The sequence below is a fragment of the Hyperoodon ampullatus genome (genome assembly GCF_949752795.1).
Source record: "Hyperoodon ampullatus genome assembly, chromosome: 17".
Lineage (NCBI taxonomy): Eukaryota > Metazoa > Chordata > Mammalia > Artiodactyla > Ziphiidae > Hyperoodon > Hyperoodon ampullatus.
In genome coordinates this window covers 9,002,570-9,022,301 of record NC_136930.1, presented here as the reverse complement: position 1 = coordinate 9,022,301, position 19,732 = coordinate 9,002,570, and the positions used below count along the sequence as shown (strand labels likewise).

Genomic DNA, 19,732 nt, shown 5'->3' with positions numbered 1-19,732 from the left:
CCTATCCTCCTCTAGTCTGTTCTATTTCAACTTCCTCTGATAGGTTACCACTATGGACTTTAAGTGGCATGCTAATATATACATTTCTTGACTTGTCAACTCAGACACCATCAATTCCCATTGTATATGATGAGCAATTTATCACAGTGAACGTTATATATTCTCCTCTTCCCCCTCCCTACAATAGAACTCACTCTATCTTTAGTTCTGGTGACTGTCCTTATGACGTCGCCCACTACGCGCCAAGCATTAGGTGCTAAGGATTCAGCAAAGAACAAAGCAAGTCCTGCTCTCACAGAGCATCTCCAAGGTCAGTGCTTCCCAACTGAGGGCTCCTGTCGTTTGTCTAAGACCACAGTGCCATTTAGCAGACGGAGGCTTACAGCCCTGAGGTCCACTGTATACAATGAGAACCTTCTGACTCAAAATGCATACGGAGTCCCTACTGATGGTTCTAGTATAACCAGCTACCAGACGTTCTCCTTCTTGAATTCCTTTTTCATTCTGCTGAAATACCTCAAGTTTCTCATGAAGGATATGTAGCTAAGCTCTTGTACACCTGAACTCTTTATTTTGCACTCCTCCCTCACAGATATTATTCGACACTCATCTTTTTTTTTTTTTTGCGGTACGCGGGCCTCTCACTGTTGTGGCCTCTCCCGTTGCGGAGCACAGGCTCCGGACGCGCAGGCTCAGTGGCCATGGCTCACGGGCCCAGCCGCTCCGCGGCATGTGGGATCTTCCCGGACCGGGGCACGAACCCGTGTCCCCTGCATTGGCAGGCGGACTCTCAACCACTGCGCCACCAGGGAAGCCCGACACTCATCTTTAAGAACGTAATTCTATGCCCCATTCCCCTATACTACAAAATATGATTTTATATGTGTCCAGAGTTGTAGATGACAGAATTCTGGTAACAGTCTGACTCTCCTTCCTGTGTAGCTTACCTACAGGCCTTTTGCTCGGAACACTTGTCTCTTTCTCGTATCTTTTTTATCTTTTACAACTTTAACTAATCCTGCTGGTTACTCAGTGAGCCCGTCATTCTGAAAACATGTATCTTTTGGCTCCGGAAACTTTTCCTTAGTCGCTCTTCCCGCCAGCTGTTTCCTCCTGTTCTCTTCTTAAAGCCTCCTTTAGACATAGTGGACCTCCTTCCCACCACATCTTTCACGCCTTATATTTTCCATCTCTATTTTTCCACATTTGGAAATTTCTGATTTGAAATTCCAGATGATTAACTGGACCTAAAACATTAACATTTTATTAATCCACTTGCTTAAAAAGAAACATTTTTAAAAACTGCTGACAATCCTGTTTCTCATTTCTAAGAACATTTTCTGGTTTCCTTTTCTTTTTACATGTGAATCCTAACAAATCAAATTTTGTTGTATAAATTACCTTCTGCTCTCTGAAATACCTATTTCTTTTAGAGGATTTGTCTTGGTTTTTTCATCAAGCTTGATTTTAATCAAATATATCAAAATTATGTGTTCAAATCTAAGATTGAGGAACTATACAAACACTGCAATAACTGGCATGGATTTTTCCTGCAGTTTTAAGTTTCACGACTACCCCTCAGTCTAAGATAGAGAGCCTGACTTTCCAAGTTTTATATGAACAGACAGGATATGTCTGGTCAGCTCCTCCATAGGCTGCTGTACTGGCAAAGCAAGCGGGGGAATTCCTCCTCTGCTAAAATAACCAGAAAAGGGGCAAGAAAACAGTCAATAAAAAAGACCCAGCAATGACAAGATGGAATTGGCTTTTTTAAAACTTCTTTTCTGCTATCACAAATAGGCTGAAGAACTTAAAGAGAAAAATGAACACAGTAAGAAGAGAAATGAAAGAAAGCTACAGTAACCACAACTAAATGTAAAATTTTAAACTACAAAACTTCTATTAAAGAGTATACAAAAAAATTTTTCCACACTTGGGGAAGGCAAAGATTTGAAGTCAGGTTAGTATAAGCCTTCTAAAATAGTTCTTATTCAAGACTGTTTTGGTTATTCTTTTTTGTTTGTTTGTTTGTTTTGTTTTGGTTATTCTAATCTTAGCCTGGATCTTATACTACAAAAAAAAGTTAAAAAAAAAAAAAAAGGCTTAAAGGACACTGGACCAACTGACAGAATATCATGCTTACATGAGAGAATATCCTTATTCTTAGGAAATATATACGATACTTTTTTGGGGTAAAGAGCCATGACATATGAAACGTACTCTCGAATTGCTCAAAAAAACCATAAAGCAAGCATTTTTCCTGCTGATTGCATTTGAGTTGTTCCCTGTTATTTACTAGTATCAACTGAGCTCCTAAGAACATTCTTATATGTATTCTGGGGTATGCGCGAAGTTTCTCTTAGGTATAGATATATATCCTGGAGGACAACTGCTGAATTACAAGGTACTGAAACATTCAGCTTTGTAAGAAAATGCAGAACTACCCACCCACATGGCTGTATCAATTCGATGCTCCCACCTGCAATTATATAAGACGTTTTGTTGTTGTACAGTCTCTCCAATACTTGCTATTATCAAATTTCTTAATTTTTCCAAATGAGTGGATACAAAATATTTTCTCATTATAGTCTTGATCTGCATTTCCTGAATTATTATTAAGACTGAATATCTTTCTACACTTATTACCCATATTTATTTCCTCTCTCATGAAAGGATTATCCGTATCTTTTGCCCATCTTTGTAGTGGATTATTTTTTTCTTAAACTGATTCACAGGAGTTCTTTAAATGCTCTTGACAACTGTCTCCGGTCACTTATGTTCAAATTCCTCCCAGTTCCTAACATGTCTTTTTACTTTCTTTAAAGCATCTTTTGATGAACAGATTTTAATCTAGGCAAATTTTTATCGATCTTTTCTTTTATAAGTAGTGCCATTTTTTGTCTTGCTTAAGAACCCCTACTTTACCCAAGGTCTCTGAAGGATGTGCACCTGGGAAAATGTGACCTCGACATATCAGGAGCTTTGAGGAATTTCAGCTGAATACAAGACAGATGGGGTCACGTTAAAACATAATGACTTGCAACTCCTTTTACTTAAGAAAGAAAAAAGGCATAACCAGTGAAGGAAATCCTAGCAAAACACCACTAATTTGTCCTTTTTGATGGAGCCAAGGAGGACCTAGAATAGACAGGAGGCACATCCTTCATCACTGGGATGCCAAGAGTATTTGAAAGTAGTTTTGCTGGAAAGCCAAAGTGCAAACACAAGCGTACCTAAGAGGAAATCTACAAATGAATACCTACAATTTCTGCCTGGACAAGGACTTAACAGCTCCAGAAAGAAAACGGCAAGAACACTTGATATCCCAAATGCCAAACAGTTAATAAGCAGGGGAAAAGGTTTCCTGACATGATGGTTTCAAACTCAAAGGAAAGTCAGATTTTACCGACTAGCATGTCCACTGCACTGGCTCTCCCTTCTTACTCTTCACAGGTTGATGAATCACTTAACTGGTAAAGTCAACATACATCATGGCTCTCCCATCTCCACATTTGCAATGGAAAGAGAATATGCAACTAACACCAAGCATTAAAGCACACACACAAAAACAAACCTATCTGGGGGCAAATACCTGATCCGGATGATTCTCTGCCTGGTTTAACGGTGACAGGACAAAAAAAAAAAAAAAAAAAAAAAAAGAAAAGCAAAGAGTCTTAAAATATTTTTTCAGAAAAAAAGGATACTAACAAAACTATAATGAGTTCAGATAGACACTGGGGAAAGATAAAATACAAAGGGGAAAGAAAAGATAGATTGGGGGGAATACTGTACCCTGATAGTGGTGGTTACACAAATCTACAAATGTGTTACAATTCACAGAACTGTACAGCCCAAAAAAGTGACTTTCACCGTATGATTAAAAAAAATTTTTTAAAGGATATATACACAAATATTTATAGGAGCTTTATTTACATTCTTCAAATCTGAAAGCAACCAGATGTCCTTCAAAGAATGAATGGTTAACAAACTGGTAAATCCATACAATGGAAAGACAGAATTAAAAGGAACAAAGAACTGATACACAAAGCAACATAAACTGCAAGGACATCGTGCTGAGTACAAGACTCCAGTGTTAAAAGATTACACATTGTAATTTCATTCATGTGAAATTATGGAAAATGCCTTATATAGAGAGAGATCAGATCAGTCAATTACTTACTAGTGGAGGGGAGCATGTGACTAGAAAGAGGCAGCAAAAGGTAATTGACAACTTTACTGCATGTTAATTTAAAAAAAGAAAGAAATTAAAGAAGGTATGTAAGAGGAAGGAATTTAAAAATGGTAATGACAGGAAGCAGAAATACGCTTTCAACAGTCATCTTTGTGCTCAATAAAATCAAGGTGAGAATGGCCAAGAAGGGGAAAAAAAAAAAAATCAAGGTGGACAAGGGATTCAGGTTAAGAAAACAACAGGTGTGAAGGGAGAACTAGATGTGGTAATGTAAGCAAACTAACACTGTCACTGAAAAATACAAAACCTCACAAATCACTGAACCAACACAAAGCAAATCAAATCAATGACATGGAAATTCAATTTTGAGGAACTCTCCAAACACAAAGAAAAATAATGAAGGTAAGAACCAATGGCATTCAAGGACAAAGATTCAATATATTTTTTGACATTGCTAGGAAAAAGAAAAAAACAAATTTGGCCTACAGATGAAGGAATACGGAAAATTGTAAGGGACCCATACTGTGCACATTCCATATACATGTTCACATAGCAAGAATAAATTTTGTGCACACAGACAGAAATAGTTATTTCCAAAGAAAGAAAATTTAGGCTGGCCCCAGACTTCTCCATAATATAAAACTATAAATAATAGACTATAAATAGAAAACTATAAAACAAAGCCTGAATGAAAAGACTGTGACCCAAGATTTCTATATCCAATAAAACTGTTGTTCACATATCATGGCCAAAGAAAGGCATTTTCGGGATTTAGAAGCGCTTAATAAATATATTACATCAAATTACTCTTCCTAAAAAAAAAAAAAAAAGATGATGGTAATAAAACAAGCTAGGCTCCAAATTAAAATGTCAAAGGTGGGTTCAGACACATTATAAAAAGACTGGCAGTAAGCCATGAAACAATTTAAATGTAAAAATTTTAAGTTTAAAAATATAAAGTTTAAATCATTGTTGTATATATGATTATAAAACATAAATAATTCCTGAGACAATTATATAATAAAAAAAATAAAACTAAGATAAATTTTCAGACTGGGTAGAGGAGAAGTGTGGGAAGATGTACAAGGTGACCTGTCCTGGTGATGGGAGAAAAGAAAAGAATCATTTCTCCTGATTCACTATTTGTAAAGGCACTTACAGTGGGACAATCTACTCAACTGCTGAGCTCAAAAACTCAGAAGGTACTCTTGATCCTCCTTTTTCCCTCACTTCCCACATTTAACCTGGAGATAACTCAATTATATTCAGCAATTCACTGGAAAGGTTGAGCAGGGCCTTTAAGAGTCATACGTGTATTATTCCAAAGCAAAGTTTCTAACAATTCAGTGCAGCAATCACTAGCACCAGAATCACCTGAGGTGCCTGTAACACTACCAGGTTCCTTATCAAATATATCAGATTTTCCTTGAGTGGGTCTCAAGAAGCTGCATTTTCAGGGAGCACCCTGATATTTATATGCCATAAGGTTTGGTAGGATCATTATTTCAACATTACTCAGCAACGAGGATTGTTATTTCAAACAGTTCCCTCTTCTGTACAGACTAAAAAGCCACAGGATACTCAGGCTCACACACACAGAAACGCATCACTGATGTTTTACATACAGATAAAGTTGAAGTTCGTGCTTTATCTTAATTTCTACATAGAAGTTTTCCATAGTAACCAACATAATTTACTGGAGAAGATTCTAACTTAAGCCCTGCTTCATTTGAAATTTAAAAGTATTGTCTATGGAAAAATCTGCTAGTTGCCTATTCCATCCATTCTCTTTCCCTCCTAAAAATAGGACTCTGCAATTTACTTTTGTAGCTTGGAACAGAAAATATTCCTCAGCCTGTCCTGCTCTATGGGCTCTGTGATCAAATCCCGGCCAACCTGATGCAAGTATAAACAGTGTGTAACTTCAGGATACATCTCCCTTAAGAGTCTCACAGTGGGCAAATAACAGAATTAGAAATCAAATTCTGCAGAGTTTTAAGTCCACTTCTCAATTCTAAGCTGCCTTCCTATAAAGTCAAATCCTTACTATATTTTGTACAAGTGCTTTAAGTGTACAAGTTATGAACATGCCTCAGGAATCTTGGGGGAAAATATCTATTTATCATAAATACAAAATGTGTAGCACTCAAACATTTATTTAAAAGCTGTTTGTCTCAAACTCCAAATACATTTTCCCATAAAATTAAAGTCTAAGATTAGCGACTAGAATCCCTAGCCAGTTCTTAAGTCGGCTTAATTACAAATGCAGAACCCCTTTATCAGGGGTCTGATAAAGAATAAAGACCTTTATCACCGGAGGAGTATGAATAGGCAGGAAGCAGATTCTGAGTAAGGGTTTTACCCTTGGAAAGGCATCCGAGGCCTTCACGGGGTTCTGCAGAGTTCTGTTTCTTAAGCTACGTGGTTGGTTGCCTTCAGAGTAAAGTTCTTAAACTCAGAATGTAATATTAAGAGGCATTAAAGATGTCCATCCATACACACCACCCCAATAAAAAGACCCTACACACAAAAATTGCTGTACTCTTACCCTACGCATGGCTTCCTCCTCTTCTTGACGCTTTTCATAATGTGCAAAGTCATCAAAGATTGAGGTGGTGTGCTTGAAAGTAGCAATTATTTTAAGCACTTGCTTAGCTTTTTCTAGGGGTACCTCTTGGGTGTCCCTTGAATTGGTAACTGGTTTGTTGTCATTATTTTCTAAGCGAATATGCCGTAACTGGTTATTGGGAACATCTTTGACAAAGATCCATTTAACTTCAAATTTGCCCTTCCACTTATCCTGAGACCAGACACCGGCATACGCGTTATAGTCCACAACAGACTTCATCTCAGCCACTCCACAAAAATGTCCACTGCCATTCACGCTGAAGAGCAAATAGAGTGGGCCCTTCCCATTCAGGGAACGGTAAGCGGCATCCAAACGCTTATTACCATGCTCAGTACTACACCAGATAGAGTACTTAATGGAACGGTGTATGTCATCCTCAGAATAGCTTTTAATTATAAACACCCGTCCGTTCTTCAGGTTCCAGTCAAAGTCTTTGGGATTGTAGTTGTTTATGGCCTTTAGCTTTTCCAGCACTGGATGCACTTCTACACTTGAAGGTGAAGCACTGGCAGGAACAACACCTAAACCAAAGTTTTCCCCTCCCCCTCCACTGTTCTGGTGGAAGCCCGCCCCCCTGTTCCGAGGGGCGAGCCAGCGATTCTGCAGCGGCTGCGGCTGCGGCGGCGCTTGGTGAGGCTGGGCCTGTGGCTGCGCTCCCGGCTGCGGCTGTGGCTGCGGCTGCGGCGGGGGCAGCTGGCCTTGCACCAATGGTGGCGGCTGAATTAACGGCTGAGGCTGCTGGACTAGAGTCTGAGGAGGCAGAACTGGTTGGGCTGCTGGAGCCTTTACCACTGACCCCTTTTCATCCCAAGTTCCAATATTCATGTTGTGTTTTATAGGAGGTGGTGGCACGGCGGAGCCCCCAATCCCCACGCTGCCCTTGGGTTTGAGTTTCGGTTGAGGTTTGGCAGGCTTTCTGGCAATGGCAGCCCAGGAGGTTGGCTTAGGCGCTGCGCTGCTAACGGGGGGCACACTATTGGCTGCAATGCTAGTCATACCACTGCTGCTCAAAGCTGTTCCTACAGTTTTTGTCACTGCGGCTGTCAGGTCACCACCAATTTTCAGTCCAGTCATGCCTTGCTCAATACTGCTAATGCCAGGCACCTTACTCAAAGTATCATTGCCAAATCCAGCCTGTCCATCAGTAATAGCTCTCCCAAGAGAACTAGGTGGATAGCCGTAACTGCTACTATAAGCAGAACTTTGTGTTGATTGTCCCTGAGATCCACTTGTCCCCCATGTAGAGAAATCAGCATTACCAGGAAAAAAGTTAAATCCATGTTGACCAAGAAATGGAGGGGTATTTCCTAATGCCCCAGGCTGACTAAACACACCATCTGGTATATAATGATGTTCTCCATTACTCATTTGTCCATAGGTTGTCAGATATGGCATAGGTTGGTCTCCAGCTGTGGACCATGCTGCTTCCCCAAGAGAATATGGAAATCCAATGGATGGCGCATAGTAACTAGGCATGTATGGATCTGACATTGGTGGATAGCTGTTATTCTGGAAAACAAAAGATCACAATCAGGACAGAAATAAGATTGGGGGGAGAGAAACATCTGAAAGAGTAAAATCAAATAGTTTTAAATAAATGGAAAACAGATGCACCTGTTCCAGGTAAAGTTAAAATTTCAAATCCAGTTTTATCAAGGAAAAACTTTACTAATGACTCTTTTTATTTTATCTGTAATGAAAGTACAGGGTATTTTTTTGCGGGGGTAGGTGGGTGGGGGGATATGGTGGGGATTATTTTTGTTTAAGAGCCAGATCCTCTGCGCACGATTTAAAAATACTCTAATTTTTACAAAAAGCTGATTTATAAAGTTTGCAGAAACAATGATTGTTAGCTTTATTTTTAGCAACTGATGAACAAAAAATTTATGTGCAAGGGTTAAAGAAACTTGGAAACTATGCCCAATAACAGAGGAACTACAGTGTATCTCTACGATGGAATCCAGTTCAGCAATTAAATTCTGTACTTTCATAAAGAAAAACTAGAATAGAGAAATGTTCACACTCTGAGAGGAAAAACAAAAAAAGATTCAAGATTATACTTAGAGCATGATCCATATTTGTTTGTTTTGTTTTGCCTTGCTCATTTTGAAAAAGAAGACAAAATCCTAATGGTTTCTTAATGGTTGGTTACAGGTGCCTATTTTCTAAATTTTACATAACAAATTTATCACCTTCCTGATCAGAATTTTAATTTAGAAATAGTAAGTTCCTATCATTTTTCCAGAATTCCTGTAATTAAATTGGCCTTTATTTTGAATAAAATTAATCATCCATTTAGTGATTTGCCAAAAATCAAAGCTTATTAAAGAAAAAAACTCAGTCAAATTTGTTACTAGCCAATGTAAAAAATAAAATATTCTACAGATTTCTTTTGAAAGTAGGTTTCTTATGCCAAAAATATGTCTGATACAGCCGGCCCTCCAATCCACAGGTTCTGCATCCGTAGATTCAACCAACCATGGAGCGAAAATATTCAGGAAGAAAAAAATTTCCATAAAGTTCCAAAAAGCAAAACTTGAATATGCCACACGGGCAACTACTTACATAGCACTTACATTGTATTTGGTATTATAAGTAATCTAGAGGTGATCTGAAGTATACAGGGGGATGTGCATGTTATATGCAAATACTACGCCATTTTATATACAGGACTTGAGCATCTGTGGATTTTGGTATCAGCGGGGGTCCTGAAACCAATCCCCTAGGCACACCAAGGGACAACTGTAATACATTTTCACTCTATGATTTAGGTGTGATTTTTAAAGCTTTGGACAGAGCTTCAGAATTTGTAAAATTAAGCAAGATGAAAAAACTAAGCTAATATCTAGTCAAGACAATTTGTATTCCCCTCCCAAGGGTCAAAACCATTTTGAAGGCTGATTATTCATTTTATCTACATAGACATTCTAAGTTCCCTGGAGCAAAGTGGAGAATGCAATGGAGCAAAGTGCAAAATGGAGCAAACCCATTCCAGTTTTTTTTGGCTGTTACTCTCTTGGGATTATTCTGCCACTGCTTTCCCATTCAACAAAGTATATAAATATGTGACAATTACATCATAGATACTACCTGGAATTCATTTTATTTTTTTAAAGGCCTATTATTGAAAACTAAAATGCTTTACTATTACTATTAAGTTACTTGTGACATACCTTACAACTATTAAAGCTGTCCACTGTCCATAAGAAAGCTAATTTCATATTTTGCCTTTTGAAAGGACTCTCATATAATTAAATGAAAATGACAAGAGAATCAAATAAAGGCTGCATTTAAGTTAATAATTAAGACATAGATTTACTGAGTGTTTTCAGTAAAACTTGAACTTAAAAATAAAAAACAACTGTGTCAGCATTATTTAAAGAAAAAAAATGACTTTAAACACATTTGATATTAAGTATATTCCACTGTATTCAAAACTGGAAATATATGTGTCAACCATTTACTAATTTAGTTGAACATATTCTCTAACTATATTGGATAATTATTAACCATATTTGAAAATATATTCAAAGAATGCTCGCAATATTAGTATGAAGGAAATGAAGCCTGAGGGAAGCTCAAAGTCACCAACAGTGGTTTTCAAAGAAAAAACAAAATTCTTGAAGAAATTAATAATGAGTAAGCTTCAGTAGCCATGGATATACACACACACACCTGTTTATAATTAAATCACCAAATTATTTATTGAAAGTAAAAGTATTCATAGTACTTCATACTGAAGTCACTGTTGAGAAAGTCCAAAAATTTAGCCAATATTAATGAACATACACAATCAAGATATTTTTAATTTTTAAATTTTTTGAAGTTATTAAAGGTTTCCCTTTATTACTTTTTTAACCACTTACTGAATGCGTACATTGTGAAAAATACTGATATAAAATATTCATTCTAAAAGAAAACCTACAGTTAAAGAGACACATTGCACAGGGAAGTGAATATATTCCACATGAGGGAATAAGGAAGCTGAGTTGAATATGGAGGTAATCAGTTTCAGTTTCAAAGTTTTAATTTAGAACGTTGGCATTGAAATCTGGACTTAGTAAGTCTTTACCTGGATGTGGGAGTGGAAAAACAGACAAGGTGGAAAATTTTTAAGTTCATTCATCATGATAAAGTGTTGGCAACATTACACTCGTAACTTATGTTGAATATTCTTACTTCACCCTCACAAATGCTGAATTTTGCACAACAGTTACACATCAGGTTCCTAATTTGTCTATATCCATCATATGATTCAGGGATCAGCAAACTAAAGAGCCAAAGAGCAAATATTTTAAGCTCTGCAAGCCAAATACGGTATCCGGTTGCAGTCACATATTCATCTTCTTTTTAACGACCCTTTAGAAAGCTGCTAGCTCAAGGGTTTCCTCAAAGAAAACAAGTTTTGGTCCCTGGGTCACAGTCTGTCAACCCAGTTTTAATAGATTATCTAATATATACTGATTCCTATTTAAAAAAAAGCCCCCCCAAGCTATATTATTAGATTAAATGGGTAAGAAAATTTCACCAATTCTGCCACTTCTGGGGCTGGAGCAGGTCCACACCCTTTTGCTGTGGGGCCTTCTATTAAATATCTTTTCAATTATTTTTTAAATCATGGGTTTTACTACTTCACCCCTAAACTACTGATTTTGTCAAAACGGTAAGTTTAAATTACTTTAAAATGTGCTCCATTAATCACAAGGCCTTGTCAAACAGTCAGCTCAAGCTAATGAGCAGAGATGCACTGCTGTCCCTACCTGACTACAGAGCTATCCACAGTGCTTCTATGCTACCAACCTAGAATCCTTGAGTACACTGGATAAATGGCCTGCTTTCTCCAGTTTATCAAACAATGCTATTTATTCCTCAGCTTTACGAAAGTAACTTAAGCAGTCTCCTTCCAAAAGGCAAGGGTTTTGGTTTGGGTTCTAGTAAGAACAAAGTTGTAGGAAACTACTGAAGTTTAAAAAAGTAAGATATGGTCAACACATTTTGTATGAGCAGAGCTTCGATTATAATTGGAAATATTTTTAAACGTTTTGCTAAATGTAAGATACGTTTTTAATTGCTAGCTAAGTGGAAGGAAGGGGAACACAATCTCCACCTACTGATGATGGAGAACAGAAACTCAAAACCTTCCTTCACCTGTTACGTCAAACCCGGTACAACGAGGTACAAGCAATTTAACCGTTTATGTCCAAATAATCACTTTAAAATAGTGTATTCATAATTCTCAAATTGGTAGTAGTGAAATTTTACTTTGTTGTTTAAAGATATATAACCTTTAACAAAGTGAAATGAAATGTTGGGCATTTCCCTCTTACTCAAAAAACTAATTGAAAAGGGGAAAATAACAATAGGTACACATAAAAAACTATATATAATAATCAATGGATATAATTAAACATACTTGTAAAGTAACAGATCCACAAACCCCTTACCTAGAGCATAAACTCAGAAACGCAACCTGAAGGTGGATGTGAAGCCACGAGGTAACTAAATTCTAATCCCAACCCAGGACTTATCAGCTGTGTGAAGCCAATATCAAGTTACTTAAAACTTGAGTTTTCTCGAATATTAAAAAGAAATAATGTACCTAGGACACACTAAATATTCAATCAACAGTCGTTATTCCCTACTTTTGCGGTTTCTATGTCAGTGATCATCAGATCATTTAATTTCTCTAACCCTGTTTCTTCGTCGGTAAAATGGGAAAATACCTGCTGCTCTAATCAATTACATACCTTTAAAAATCTAGTTGTTAACTGCAAAGTGCTATACTGAAGTATAGGAGTTAATCTTGTTTTAATTTGAAAACTAAAATATAGAAAAGATGAAAAATTCTTCCTTTGAATTTCAAAATCATTTGTAATTATCATTTCTTAGCCTTGTGAGTCAGGTCAATTGTTTTTCTATTATCTCAAAGAAAACTGGAACAACACTAAGAAAAAATTCATGATTACTGTTCTGACCTGAGGACACTTTAATACAACTCAATTATAACTGAGTCTTTCAGTTATAGTAACTTAATACCTATTTTTACTTCATAAATATCCAAACTTCCAAGAAAGAACATTGTACAATGTCGTAGAAATTCAATAAAAAATGGTTGAGGTATTATTCACCAAAAACAGCACGTCTGCATAGAAAAAAGGAAACTGTTTTCCATTAAGAACCTGAGGTACTTCAAACCCCAGAACTAACTACTAGATTACAAAAAGTTAAGTGAAGTGTAATATACTTTTAATGTTTATGTACATTTTCTTCTATTATTTTAAAAATATTATTGTACTTCTCAAAAAGTAAAATACATGCATATTTAATCACAGAGATGTCATAAGAAAAAATGTATCATACATTATACTCAATTAACATGAATATTTCATCAACCATACTTCTTCATTCCCTAATTCTAGTAGTTAACCTAATCTACTTATTTAATAAATACTTAATGAATGCCTACTACATGCCAGATACAGTGCCAGTCAACCTAGAATCAACCTAGAATCCTTGAGTACACTGGATAACCTAGAAAATAAGATAAAGAACATGGAGAAAATTAGATAAAGAACACGGTCTCTGACCTGGAGCACTTCACAGGTCTAGCAGGGAAGACATATTTACCCTGCAATTTGATAGGTATTGTTACAGAAATAAGAACAAAGCAAAACAAAAACTCTAGTACAAAGAGGAGGGGGCAAGTAACTGGAAAATCAGAAGACTTCATGAAGTGACAGACATGAGAGTCTGCGTGTGTACATCATACATATAAATGGAAAGCTTGAGATCATGCAAGAAAATATTTAGAAAATACTTATATTTTCAGAAAATAATAAGTCCTATTCTCTAAATAAGTTACATGGATAAAGTTGACCAAAGATGAGGCAGGGAGGGAAGTGGAGCCATTTTAAGGGCACTCATATAATGAATATATCCACTGTGGTGAAGCTTTGATAAGTCTTTAACGTGACGACGGCAGCAGACTTGGACTGTAAGAGGACTGCTGAGCGGCAATATGGAATTACCAGTTCAGAAATCATTCCAACAGCAGAGCTAATGAAAACCTCACCTAAGGGCAGTAGTAACACGGACAGAAAAAAATCTGTTACTGTCTTAGTTCTCTATACCTCTTCTCTGATAAGCATGGCTCGGAATTTATTTCCCCATATATACAAGCAGACCAATTCAAACTTCATTTTTTTCAATTTATCATTCAAATTTGTATGCACAAATTACACAGCATCTTGAACAGTACCAATTAAACCTGAATTTTTAATCAACTTAATCGTCAGATTATTCCGAGGAACTATAGAGAACTAATTTTAAGTCCTGAAGGACATAGGTTTACTTTTTAAATTACTATGAAAATTATTCCCTGAGAAATTGAGCATGAGAAAATAGAATATGCTGCCACAGAAGTAAAAGGCCAACAACCTGTTTTAAAACATCCCTGGGTTTGATTTGATTTAGATCTAAGCATATAAAACAAACATTAAAAACTTTTCTAGACTAAAGAATATCATTTTTATTATTTATAATATTAAAATCAGATGAAGGGATTTAATTTTAAAGACATCCTGTATATTAGTTGAAAAAATTTTTAATTAACCAATTATTTCAGCTAGGTCAGTACAAGAAACAAATACTTGCATAACTTTACATCTGAAAATAATTACTTTAGATATTTCATCAATAAATCCACTTTTCAATAGTGTACTTTAAAAGGTCAATTTGTAAAAACTTTTCTATTTTAGCTAAGTAACTACGATAAATTTAAATTCTGTACAGCTTACCTTTAAGATTTCAGATAATTTTCAATTCTGCTCTCCAATAAACCCAGTTTTCAATATTCTATAGTGTTAGTATTCTTTAAAAGGTAAATATGTATCCTGGTTAGACAATTATTTTTAGTTATTACAGAAAGATAACTGCTGAAAACCTATTCATCAGCACTGGTAAGGAGAGGGAGTTAAAATATAGCCGTACTGATATCAAACTTTAAGACTTCTCTTTAAAGAGCACATAACATTGATTCTAACATCAGTAAGTGATTTAATTAATATAAAGTATAAGACCTTCCATTTAAACATCACATTAAAACAAACCTTTTATAGATGTTTTTGCCCCAACACAAGGAAACTTTTATGATTCAATTTAAAAACTGGGTTCACTAAGGTAAATGCCCTTATAGTCTTAAAAAATAATGACTTTCCAACACTTTATGTGAAATCTTATGCAGAATTACAACATATAAAACACATGAAAAGCAAAGCACAGCTCTGGCTGCTGCACGGGTAGGATCCAGGTTACCCTCCCCAGGTCTCCCCTAGGCAGACCTGAAGCATCTCTGTGGAATGCCAAAAAACCAATCTTCTAAGCCCCTGTGACAAATAAATTATGAAACATCTGTTACCAAATAAAATGAGAAGATTCTCACAGGTAGCAATTCTCAAACATTTATAATCCATTAAAATTTCTTGAAAATAGAGTTTGAACATGTCAGTCAGAGAATATTCATACCATACCCCTGTCTTAGAAATTCATTTTACATTAAAATACAAAAAGTATAAAATCAAGTAGCAAAAAATAATTATGTAAACCAAATAAATTTCCCAAACTTATTTGATCATGGAGATCTTTTTAGGAAAATATCTACTACACCTCATTATATCAGAATTCCTCAAAAAAAGTTGGTAACACTGCCATAGGATGTTAACTGAGATTACTGTATGGGACCAAATAGAACAGAATATATTTCTTTTAAAACTTGCACTACACTTCATAACAAATGATCTTGCCCTATTTTCCAGTGATATATTCTTTCACAACCTTTAGGTGGAAAGTAAATTTGTTATTGAGATCATAAAGGTAGATTACATAAGAAGGAAATGAACTTTTTCATTTTTTTTAAAGTAGCCTAACTTTCATAGATTTTTATCACCCATTTTTATTCTTTATTATTTATTTATTCCCTCCCAACATATGCTATGGATGTAGATCAACAGATAGTAGGGGGTGGTTAAAGAGAAATAAATGTAGATCAGGTTGAACATAACCATGGCTCTCCAAAGTCCTAAAAATAACTGTACATTCCACAAATTGGAAACTACTCGTTTTTCAAGTTTTCTCTGCAACTGCAAAGTTCTGTAACAATATTTGGTTCCTTATTCTTTTATAAGTTAAAAAAAACTAGGTTAAGATTTCAAGGTACATTTTTCATGTCTTTTTATAAGCAAAACAACAAAGCAGTTTCATTCCAGAATGTTCTCTCTAAAGAAACTGTTTAATAATGAAAGTTTTTTTAATTTATTTCTAGTAGTGACATTTTTATTAACAAACAGAAAGAGATGCAGAATTGGTATACAGAGACGAAGAAATACCATTCTTTTTTGTCAATGTTTAAATCTAAATTATTCCTATATACAAAGTCACAAGATTATTTGTGAAAAATTCAAACACAGAAGAACCTAAAAAGCGACCAGTTATTTGATTTGATGAAATTCTCCATGCCTACAATATATAAGCAAGTGTGTTTATAATATCTTTAATTCTATTTCCTATGCTACCAGGTTACATACCAGGTTATATTAAAACTTTAATTATACTAACCAAAAATTTCAGGCACAAACTAGTCCTCTCCTACAAACTTCTAGCTAATTAAACCTTATAATCTGCTTTAGCTATGAAGATATGGCAGCAGCATTAAAAGATTAAATTCAACAGTCAAAAAAAACAATCTAACCACAATATATACAAATGTTCATCTTCATATCTCTGTATTTCATAATCCAGTTTCAGCCATCTCCAATTTCCAAAGAACTCTCTTGTGCCAAAAGCCTGCAGCTGCTATTCACTATTATGTAGGCACACTAGGTTAATTCATGTTAGGGTTCGCCTCATTCAACTAAAATACCTACTTTAAAAAATCAATTAATACTAACGTAAGTTTAATTTCCTAAATATGTGACTGTCACACTTACCTGATTTGTCTGGCTACTCAAGTATGGCTCAAAATCATCATCATTTACAGCATCTTTTTGATGAATCGAACCGTTTTGTACTGAAACTAAAAAATATGTTTGTATTAGATGCACTGTAATTATCTTTATGAAACTCACAAAATAACCTAATATTTTCAATATTTTTCAAATCAAATAGGAAACTTATCCTGGGTTCTTTGTTCTTTTCATTTAAAACCCCCTTTAGGATTAACTTAATTTTGGATATAAATATTTATGTGCCACCAAAAACTTACAAATCTTGTATATATAAGCCCAAGATTACATAAATACAAAGTATATATATACTTCTCATTACTAAAAACATAACATAAATATCCCAATTTCAACACTGTAGTAAGCAGTTAAATTAAAATGTTGGAAGGGTTTGCTAATGCTATATTTGAATCTAAAATAACCACTTTAAGCAGTGCTATTGACAAGATAGATTTCTCAACGTTCTCTACCTTTGTTAAATCACTTTACTACTCAGTCCAATAAAAGTAAATAAATAACCTCGTTTGGTAACCGACGTTAAAATAAATATCTTAAATGTCTCCAAAGAAAGTGGCTAAAATTCACTTGAAGCAATATCACAATAAATAAATATTATCATAAAAAAATCTAAATAAAAAGGGCCTTTACTCTAAACAAAAAATAATGAAGACTTTCACAAGAAAGTATAAATAAAACTAAGACACTAAAGATAACCATGATTACTCTTGCAACATACGAGAAAACCAGTCAAGTGTGATTTATAATGCCGTATTTGTTCAGAGATCACTTCCATAAATGCTCTATATAAAGCTATTGTTCTGCACACTGTCTCAGTGCTTTTGAGCACAGACTCAAGGTAAAAAGATCCTGGGTTTGAATCCCAAGTCCAACACGGAGAAGCTGGGGGATCTCTAGTTAGTAACTTAGCCTGTCTAACTCTGACTACTTCTCTATTCAAGGAGGTTATTAATAGTACCTAGCTCATCTCATCTGAGTATTCAATGACAGTATTTAATAATCTTGGATATTATTATCACATAAAATATTACAAGATCCAAACAGGACTAAAAATTACTTTAGGACCACATAAACAAGCTTATGACTAATCGACTAATCTCTTGGAAACAAAAAAAAAGCCCCTCAACACCTGAAGATTTGTTGCTTAAAAATACAGTATTTTTAAATACAATACTTAAATATAAAATATTATAAATTAAGGTTAGGAGCAATGGATTTACGTTGTGTGTTCTTCTATAATATCATAACATCTTTATTTTCCCTAATCATTCCAATGAGTTCAGAAACATAAATGAAATATACAAGTTGACAGAGTCATGGGAGCAAAAATAGGTAAAATCCCTTAGTTCTTTGCCACCCACTGAGTAGCAATGATCACTCAAAAAAATACTATTCTGTGAAGCCTTCAAAGTAGACCTCTCATGATTCTACACTGCCCCTCAGAGACTACAAGAGAAACCTCAAGGTCACCGTGATCCTGGCTCCACTGAGGTGGCTTAACTGCATTTGATAAGGAATGCATCAATGCCAGAGTTGAGCTCAATGTGCTCCCCAGAATTTAAATATGTAACAGCCACTAGAAACAAAATTAAAGCGGAGGGTACCTTAGGTTATTTCAGGTGGGCTAATCATTTCAGCCCAAGAGATTCTAACATATCTGTTCTCCTCTACCACTCCTCTATCAAGGATAGTTATGCCTGGTCTATTACCTCCTGAAAAGTAATCCTTCACTACGTGCCTGGACTGGTACATATTTGTCACTGTTACGTGCGTATTTGACAGTATCTGAAACAGCTACCCATTTCAAAATTACAACTATTATCTCTTGTATTCATTAGATTATCAGTTTAGTCCACACTGCTGTAACAGTAAAAAAGTACCTACTTAAGAGTTATCCAAATATATATTATACTGCTCTTACTCATCCGCTCTATTCTATCTTTCCTTCTAATTCTAAGAGACTGAGACTAAGAAAATATTCTCCTACACTAAGTAATTACAGTCTATAGTCATTTATAATGATGCATTAAAATGTCTAAGTCCTAAAAGATTATTCAAGGACTATGTCAATCTAAGGAAAAAATGTTTTATTTTGTTTTAAGTATTTCACGCATACTGATAAGCAATGTGCATCAAATTAGAATCTGAATAAGAAGCTAGCCCTAGAGTTTCAGAAGCACACCTTTCTTAAAGAAATTCAGTTGTCTTAAAGACTTCAGGTTTTGAACATTACTTAATGACAATCAAATGTCTTGGAGACTGAAAGCCACTAAATAGTAATGAAATCCAAGCTAGTCCCATAGTCTGTACAAGTTCTTCAGGGAAAAAAGAACGGATGACTTACATGATTCTTCGCCTGTTTCCTCTGCTCTATGAAGCAGAGTCAAATCAAGATAGAACATGGGCCTTAGGAGCCAGGTGATTCTTTGCTCTGGTCCTGACTACATCAAGTTAGGAAAGTCAACAGATCTGTGCATCATGTTTTCCCACCTACAAAAACAGCGACAATACCATATACCCTCTATCTCCTTATAGGAATGTTTTGAGGATTAATCAAATGAAGCCTAAAATAACAGTAAAGTGCTTTGCAGTCATTTCCCGAGGGGTTGGGGTAGGGTGGGGAGAGGATACAAAAGATATTGCCAAAATACAAGGCATTTTCCGCTACTTTTCTGAAACGCTAAAAGATAGCCAAATTCAGCCTAATTCTTTTAAACTGCAGTACCAAACACTGACTATGTCCCTCTGTCGGGACGGACAGGTGAGGAGAAGAGGGAAAAGATAAATTCCTTTCCATGTATTTGACTATTTGTAAACTTAAGGGGTAGGAGGAAGCAGGCAGCAAGGCCTGAGGCTACTAGAAGCGTGGGATCTGACACTTTTATCTGTGGTGCC

General features: G+C 35.5%; 1 protein-coding gene across 1 annotated transcript; it reads right to left on the bottom strand.

The window, feature by feature from the left end:
• Window positions 1–6,502: 6,502 nt before the first annotated feature.
• YTHDF3 (YTH N6-methyladenosine RNA binding protein F3) lies at window positions 6,503–19,239 on the bottom strand (the record flags this gene model as incomplete). The annotated part of the gene is given in 5 exon segments (XM_079722188.1): window positions 6,503–6,550; window positions 6,553–6,555; window positions 6,741–8,330; window positions 16,805–16,890; window positions 19,182–19,239. Coding segments are annotated over 5 exon segments (1,785 nt in total).
• Between the last annotated feature and the right edge of the window lie 493 nt (window positions 19,240–19,732).